The 9,226-nt window shown below is 40.5% G+C and overlaps 1 protein-coding gene across 1 annotated transcript; it reads left to right on the top strand.

Moving 5' to 3' along the window:
* The first annotated feature begins 7,614 nt into the window (after nucleotides 1-7,614).
* Nucleotides 7,615-8,571, top strand: LOC108797250 (olfactory receptor 11L1-like). The gene has a single exon (XM_018568821.1). It carries the CDS (start codon nucleotides 7,615-7,617, stop codon nucleotides 8,569-8,571), a length of 957 nt encoding a protein of 318 aa, XP_018424323.1.
* Nucleotides 8,572-9,226: the final 655 nt, after the last annotated feature.

The following is a 9,226-nucleotide window of genomic DNA, read 5'->3' on the forward strand; positions in this document are numbered from 1 at the left end:
TCCACAAAGACAAAGGCTAAAACAGTGTAAAGAAAAACCGTATTAAAATCAAATCTCCCGTCTCACAATATCCATATGCAGCTGGCCTACATAAAGTCAATGCATAACTTGTGACATAACAATACAAGAATTTCTAATATCTGAATCATTTATTATGGGTCTGACAGGGTAAAGCTGTCTGTCTAGTAAATAAGTGAGAATGAGCTTCTTGTAAATTTGCTATTCTGCTCTCCTATCAATAGGATAAGGGTGTAAAAGTGACAGGATGTATTTTTTCTGCTTGAGAAGTGATTTAATATGTAAATGTCTCTACACAAATATGAAAACTAGGGCTGGTAATGATTAAAATTTTCGTGTTCGATTAATTTTCTTTAAATCGATTAATCGATTAATTTCGATTAATTATAACGCACATACAGATCCAACTACATTGGCCTATACACATACAGCACAGCAATGAAGTAATAAAATTAACTAGGATCACACTAATCCAGCACGTTATTAATCTCACGTGCCCCACTCAATATGGCCGCCGCTTGAGTGGGGCAACTCAGAATAATAACCTGCTGGATTAGTGTGATCCTAATTCATTTTATTACTTCATTGCTGTGCTGTATGTGTATAGGCCAATGCCTTGGCTGCCGCTCGTGCAGAAAGTTTCTTGGGCAAACTCACCTGCCAAAGTGGCTCCCTCGGGGGAGGAGTCCGGTGACGTCACCGGACTCCTCCCCCTTCCCTTCATTAGCTGACGGAGCCACTTGGGGAAGGGGGGAGGAGTCCGGTGACGTCACCGGATCGCCGACGGGTCTCCCGGAAGCCGGCGGAGAGGTGAGTGTTTTCATTAGTGATCAAAATAATTTTAATCGATCAAAAAGTTTAGCGATTAATCGAGAAATTAATCGTTAATTTTCACAGCCCTAGTATAAACCAACCCACAGTACTATATTTTCTATATTTGTTGCCACTTGCTAAGCATTTGGCAATAATGTGCCTAAAAAGAGAAGTAAAGCCTTGACTTTGCCTCTCTTTTGGGTCACAGGAATACATTCACTAATACAGGGGAGTGGGCAATACTATGGCAGATGAGGTTTAATGTCGATAAATGCAAAGTAATGTACTTTGGACATAAAAATAAACAAATAGGCTATACAATCATGGGTATGACGCTAGGGAAGTCAGAAATAGAAAAAGATTTGGGGGTCATTGTAGACCACAAACTGAATGGTAGCTTGCAGTGCCAAGCTGCGGTAAACAAAGCTAGCAGGGTCTTGTCCTGTATTAAGAAGGGGATGTATTGCAGGGAAAAGTCTATAAATGTGCCTCTATATAGATCGTTGGTTCGGCCACATCTGGAGTACGCGGTCCAGTTTTGGTCGCCGGTACTGAGAAGGGATGTCCTTGAACTGGAGAGAGTCCAGCGGAGGGCAACAAAACTAATTAGGGGAATGGAGGACCAGAGCTATGAGACAAGGCTTCTGACCTTAAACATGTTTACGCTGGAATTAAGGAGATTAAGGGGGGATATGATTTTCATGTACAAGATGTTCAATGGTGACAGCAACATTGGCAACAAACTGTTTGAGATTAACTCCATTACAAAGACTAGAGGCCACCACCTAAAGTTGGTGGAGAAAAAATTCCAGCACAATGGGCGAAGAGGGTTCTTTACAGTAAGAGCGGTTAATGTCTGGAACTCACTGCCATCGGCAGTGATTTCAGCCAATAGTGTAGATTTGTTCAAGAAACGTTTGGACAATTTATTGAGGGTACCGGAATATCCAGGGATACCAGTATCCCTAAGAATGAGATGATGCGTGGACCTATATGGGTTGGACTTGATGGACGTATGTCTTTATTCAACCCCAAATACTATGTAACTATGTAACTATGTAAGTATACTCCTATGACCTAAAGCCAGCACATAGTGAGTTATTGCCCAGCTTTTTTTTACTTAGATTCACTTTGCTAGCCTATCCTCCAAAATGTTGCTTGGTGATTAGTGTCTACTTAGTAAATTAATCCAGTAGGGTTGATATATTAATGAGGTAAAAACTATTACCTAACAAAGTCAATGTTAAATTAGCTTAACTTTATAAAGTGGATTTTAGCTGATGTCTTCATTTTGTGTGCCCTGTCACGTGCAAAATGAATTATAAGAAAAAGATTTTTGTTAAAACATAATTGGCAAAGAAAAATGTATGTAGCAGAAAGGGTACAGAATGTTCTAAATTCGGAAAGAAGGTTTAGCCAATTTTCCCCATGCATCCCCTGATGAAATTTGTGGTGATGTAACATGTAGGGTAGACCTTAATGACCCATAGTACCAAAGCCTGGTGTTCAAAGCAGCTGAGTGTACCTATATGTGTTTTATCAGGACTGATCTGAAGCAACAGCTTTACTTGTACTCATGGACATCTAAGTGTAAAATTTTAATGTAACCCTTAATAAAAAGAAATTGGTTTTATGCTATGTATTGCTTTCCATTTTGCCTTTTTCATAAGGATTGGCTACTACTACTGTAAGGAGACCTGATGGCTAAATGAACTGACAATTTTGTTGGATGTTTACAGTACACATTTAGTTGAATAATTGTGGTATATAATTGTGATTTGTTTACTCTGTTGATATTGAATAATGAATATTTTCAACAAAAAGAAATTTAGGAAGAAGAGTAAGATCAAATATATGGCAGTGCACCCACATCCTCATTCCCTTATAGGAAGATGCTGAAATAATTTTGATGTTTTGCCCTCCAAACATTTGTGCTAATATGAGTTGCACCTTTCTTTTTAAACCACATTGAGTATGGTCATGGTCTGTTAATCAACAACTGTCTACATTCTATCATCCAGCATCACAACGGTACATTTCCTAGGCAATAAAGGAGACGGGTGGTTATGTGAGCTGTTGCTCTTCCTGGTCTTAAGTAGGTAATCACAGCCAGTGTCTTGAGCTAAATACTTCTGATCAGCATGCTTTTTTTGCCTGTCAGATAATGGCAGCAAAGTCTTGTAGTATCACAGGTAGGAGGGAAACCATACAGATCACAACCAGTACAGGTCTGGAGTTATGAAAAAAAATAACTCTGCTTTCAGTAGAAGGAATGCAGAAAAACTTTACAATTATTTTGATGATGACAGTTTAGTGAATACATTAACTGTAGGGCAGGAGCAGAAAATAAAAAAATGCAATGATATTAAGAAAAATTAATGTGAACATGTAATTTGAGAATCAATGCTAGTGAAGTACAGGAAACAGGACTCCTCTTTAGATCTGCTATTAAGATAATTAGTTTATGTAATTCATGGTATCATTGCATGAGTCTTGAAAGTACATTTGCATATTTGGACTTCACATATGTTGTAATGCTTAAAATGTGTTTCCAGTGTTGCAGTCACATTGGGATAATGTTTTATTTTTTTACATGCTCCCATTCACATTGCATAACTGTAAAAAAAAATGCAAAAGTTGCTGCTTACCTCTTTACTTCCTGAAAAATCCTTAGCAAGTAATACATTGTATGTTAAAGCTAGACATAAGCCGGCAAAATTTGGTTCATTTCGTTTCTGATTTTTGGATATTTAGTTTTTTGAGATTCGGATCTAAGAGTCAATTCGCTTTGGAATTCGGATTCATATGAATCCAAAATTTTTGTTAATTTGGGATGCATAAGATAATTACGAATTAATTTTCGTTGTAGCAAAGTGATATTAGGAAAACAGTTACATTTTTCTTTTTAACTTTTGACAGTCCACAAAAATAATAATAATAATTTAAAAAAACAAAAAGCATGGGGTTTGGTCAGGTTTGGTCAGGGGGGACCCCAACAAAACAAAAAAAAAGCATGCTATTCAGAAGCAGAGCTATCATAAGGACTCATTATGATAGTTCTGCTTCTGAATCCGAATAGCATTTGACAGCGGAGCTACTATCATTGACAGCCCTGTTACTGAATGTCAACAAATGGGCGGAACAAGTCCCGTGATGTCACTACTTGCTCCGACCCTTTGTTGACATTCGGGTCAGAGCTGTCATTTTGCGGAGGTGTTGAATAGGACTGGGCGGGTCAGCGGGCATAGGGTTGTTTTTCTTTTGGCGAGTCAGCAGCCTTCGTCCATCATGATTGACATAGATCTACATTGCTGGATGACAAGATTGACCTTTGGATTATATCGATGGACACTTTTTCTTTGTTTTAAATAAAAGACTTGTCAAAAACCTTTGTTGTGTTTTTCAAATAAAGGACTTTTGTTCATGGTGTGGTGTGTTTATTTACAGTTTGTCTGTTTTTATTTGGTGAATGAGTAGGCATAACAACTACCCCTTACTCATTAACGAGGGGGGCAGCATCTGGGTGCCCCCTTTATGAAAGGGGGCACCCAGATTCAGATCCCCTCTGCATTCCACATCCCTAGGCCCTAAGGACAAGACAGATGGTCACAGATGCATCCTCACAGGACAGAAGCCCTGGAGGGAAGACCATGTGCTAGGAAGTGCCTCAGATATATAATAGCTATCCCAGCATGCACAGCAGGCTCCCGGGCTTGCTGGTTGGCCAGGTATTAAATATCTTTAATGTAAAGTGTAATCTCTAGCACACCATGCTGGAGAACACTCAACAGAGCAGGTGAATGAGAATAATCACTGCACACAAGCCAGAACATAGCTAAGCTGATTAATATTACACTGACAGACAACAAAAAGAAACAAAAACAATTTAGGGAAAATACTACATCTCTACATTTAATTCACAATGTTTACTTAAAAGGCTGACCTATAATGTGTACTCAAAATATTGCTTTTCCTGTGTGACACAGTAAATTTACTCATTGAAGACACTCTTGGAGGATGACATTCTGGAATGCACTCCATGTAGTTATTTCAAAAGCAATAATACTAAATTGTCATCAAACCGCTACCCTATTTTTAACCATTCTTCCCTCCTTCCCACCCTACATCTATTACTCCAGCATTCTTACAGGTAATGAGTGAACTGACTTTGGTTTAATTTGTGGGTAGATCTGCAAACTCAGCCTGAAATCCGCAAATGCCAGATTCCCATTGAAGTCTATGTGAGCTGAATCTTGTTCTTGTTTTTCAAGGCCAATTTGGTAAAAAGAGCATGGGTAGGTGGGCACTGCCGTGAGGGAGATGTGCCAATGCAAAACAATTTAAAAAATACCATTCAGTGTGAATCAGGTCTTTTTAATGCGGCTTAAAGGTCAACATTAAAAATACACAATTGCTTTGATATAATACTTGGTGAATGCCTTAAGCCTTTCACTGCCATGGATGTGAGTATTATATCGGTGGCAGTGTGGCTCTGTAAACTGATTCCTGGCTGCTATGTCCTGCAGCATGCTGCCCCCTCCTGACACCCCTTGCCATGTACCCTGAGCTTTGCTGCCCCTCCTGCAGGCCCAGGTCAGTTATGGCAGGTGTTGGCAGCTGGAGGAGGGAGAGTCCAGCAAACATTAATTCACTGATCTCCCCTCCATTCAATTAACCTTGAATTGACAAGGGTTTAGACACTTTAGATTTCAGAGCTGTCATCACCAGGCCACTGTGGCTGGGGATGAAGCTAATAATGCATGATCTGTGCATTACCAATGGCATACTAAGCACATTGGGAGCAGGGCCGTCTTTAATATTGATTGGACCCTGGGCAAACATTTTCTTGGGCCCCCAACCCTACCCACTAAGCCACACCCTCTACCTGCCATGCAGTTTCTCTCTCCACCCTAACATCCCAAATCAATTTATTTATTTTATATATTTTTTTTATCAGCCCCCTGTCTGGCTAGCAACTGATGATGCAGATGGGCGGTCCGGCTGGTCTAGGCATGCATGATAAGCTCTGATCCCTGTGCTTTGATTTAGAAAAAAAAGGTCCCGGTCTTCTAATTTCTGCTGCCTCTCTGCAAGGGGATCAGAGTCTGTTATTGAGCCTATGATCCCCGTGCTCTCCCCCTCATCCTCCTGGTTTCCCTAATCTCTCCCCCCCTGCTGTTACTTGCAGACAGGCAGCAGATCGGGAGATCAGGACTTTTGTCTGCTCTGCCTAGCAACAGATAATGTGATGGACGGGCCGAGGTACGTAATTATGACAGCCCGCCCATCAGCGTCATCAGTTGCTAGGCAGAGCAGACAAAGGTCCCGATCTGCCGACTGTCTTATCTCTGGAGAGATAAGGGAAACCAGGAGGGTGAGGGTGGAGAAGGGACGGGACACTGACATCCCGCATCTCCAGGTAGGGAGCGAGCAGTGCAGGCTCAAGGGGTGGCTGCTTTGGGCCCCACAACAATAACTGGGCCCAGGGCAACTGCCCCTTTTGCCCTGCGTTAAAGACGGGCCTGATTGGGAGAGACACATATTTGCAGGGGTACAAATCTCCAGAAACACTCCAAAGAACCTGTATTACCAGGGTTGCTATAAAAAATACAATCTAACTTTTTACATGGACATTAAAAGGGGCACACATTAGCAAGAGCAGACTTTACCAGTGACATTACAAGGAAAAGTTTCAGAGTCATTTAAAGATTCATAGATTTCTAGGGACATCAGGAACAGTTACATCCCTTTTTATTGTACTATAGTTGTTTTGAAACTTCCACTCACCTATGTTTGTGATATAACAGTAAGGAACCTCCACTTTAGTACATGACCGTTCATCTTTCAGACACTTATAAGCTAATTAATAAATCTTCCGCCTAGCGTATAGCTGGGCAGAAGATTTATAAAGCGGTCCTTAGGTTCAATGCTCAACTCAAGTAATGTGTTCCATACAGCTCCCTTTCATTTTCAGGGCAGCTTTTTATGTGTAATAAAAGAAAGCAATTAAAGTTAATTTGCCTGTTACTGGCTACTATCAGTGCTTCACATAGCAGTTTGAGGCTGCTCAGGGAGTTTACAGTAACTGCACCTGCATGCAAAAAGTGGACAGCTTTTCTAATTTTGGCAACAGTGAGGACCCATCCAAACTAATGCTCCATTTTCATGGGCTATTATATACAAAGTGTTCACTGCATTTAGGTTCCCACACAGCAGCATTGTGTACTGGTCCAGTGTACTGTGAAAAAATGCACAGTACTCTGGTTTCCTCCCACATTCCAAAGACATGCTGGAAGGGTAATTTGCTCCTGTCTGAATTGGCCCTTGTATGTATGTATGCACGTATGTATGTGGGATAGGGACCTTAGATTGTAAGCTCCTTCAGGGCAGGACTCATGTGAATTACATAGCTGCACAAAGTGCTGCATAGATTGTCGGCGCTATATAAATACGAGTAAAAAATGAAGCAAACCAGGTAAGTATGACATTTGTGTGATGGGCTTCCAATCAATATTTATTTGAATGCCTGGGAAACTCCCTATTGTACATTGCTTAAGTCCATACTTTGTAACCATCTCTTTGCCAATATAAAATGCTGCAGTAACTGATAGCTCCATGTGTGGGCTTCAGTTTCTGGTGCACACAGCAGAAGACCGGTAAACGTGTCTCAGCTTTTCCAATAGTGTAACACTATAGAATATTTATATACAGTAAAACACTTGTACAATGCTTTTAAAGATCTGTGTATTTATTATTTCTTCACAGGAATTGCCCTTCTATGCCATGAATGATATCAATAAGACTGTGGTGACAGAATTCATTCTTATAGCTTTTTCCAGCTTGAAGCAGTTCCAGACTTTACTCTTCGTTTTTATCCTATTGACATACATTGGTTGCATACTAGGGAACTGTGCCATACTGATATTAGTAAAAAATGAATGTGCACTTCATACACCTATGTATTTTTTTATTAGTACTTTTGCTTTTTTGGAAATTATATTCGTATCAGTCACCATCCCAAAACTTCTAGCCAATTTGATGGACGCTAGTAGAACTATTTCATTTGGGGGATGTTTTGCACAGTTGTATGCTTTTAATTCTCTTGGAGTAACAGAATGTTATCTTCTTGCAGTAATGGCATTTGATCGGGATCTAGCCATTAATAATCCATTGCACTATACAGTTATTATGAAAAAATCACATTGTGTGAAACTTGCAGTTGCTCCTTGGATTATTGGAATTATCATAGCTTTTATACCTACAATATTCACAGCTCATTTGGAATTCTGTGGTCTTAATGAGGTTAATCATTTTTTCTGTGATCTGGCTCCAATGCAGAATTTGGCTTGTTCAAACCCATTTATCAGCAATGTAGTTACAAGTACAGCTGCAGTGTTTGCCACAGTGGTCCCATTTGTCCTAATTTTAGGATTTTATGTTCATATAATTCAGACAATCATGAAAATTAAGAGTTCAGAAGGAAAACAAAAAGCATTTTCAACCTGCTCATCCCACCTTCTTGTAGCCAGCTTGTTCTATTGTACTGCTATTGTTGTATATGTCAGACCCAAAGGTAGTCAGCATGATAAATTCCTTGCTCTTATGTACACTGCCTTCACTCCACTTCTAAACCCATATATATACACATTAAGGAACAATGATGTGAAGACAGCGTTAAGGAAATCAAGACTATTTAGAATTCTTAGTCAAATCAGGATTAACCATAAACATTTAAATTAGAGTGTGAATTAATACAAATATGCAAGTAATTGTGCCTGTCTTTGGGCATTAGGTTCCCATCTCAAGCCTCGAGTACAGTTTTATTTAGCTATGCCCCTTCTCCAACATAGACACAAGTCATATCAAGGCACAGTGAAGCAGATGCAAACTGGTTGCTTGTTATGAAGAAGATGAGGGAGCCTTTTGGTTTTGATGACCATCATAGTGGAGTCCCCTGAACATCACCATAATGTAAACATGGCACAGCATGTTTTGGTATGAACTGCCACAAGATTGTAAATATCCACTTCTAGCTAAATGTCTTGAACCAAGGTAAACAACAAACCTGGGAAAACAATGGGGTCTATTCACGAAGCTGCCGAAGGATCTGGACGTAGCTTCGGCCGATCCTTCGGCTAGCTTCGGCCCCAGGACCCCTTCAGTTCATTAGAACTGAAGGGGTGCTGTACGAGCTTTTCACAATAGCCCGTACAGCTCCCGAACATGGCCGAGCGGCTCAGTCGAGCTGAACGCATATGCATCGGCTCGGCTGAGCCGTGCTGAAAGCCGAAGCTGGCCGAGCTGACAGCCTGCTTCTGACAGCTGGGCGGAGCCAGCCGTGATCTTACGACTGGCTGCGGCCACTTGCAGAGAGATCAGCGTCCCTGGTTACCTG

This window comes from Nanorana parkeri, unplaced genomic scaffold, assembly GCF_000935625.1.
Source record: "Nanorana parkeri isolate BGI_ZX_2015 unplaced genomic scaffold, ASM93562v1 scaffold1249, whole genome shotgun sequence".
NCBI classification, from domain to species: Eukaryota; Metazoa; Chordata; class Amphibia; order Anura; family Dicroglossidae; genus Nanorana; species Nanorana parkeri.

Bases quoted from the DNA above. Each gene is read 5' to 3' on its own strand.
- LOC108797250 (XM_018568821.1), top strand. From the start codon at position 7,615: ATGAATGATATCAATAAGACTGTGGTGACAGAATTCATTCTTATAGCT.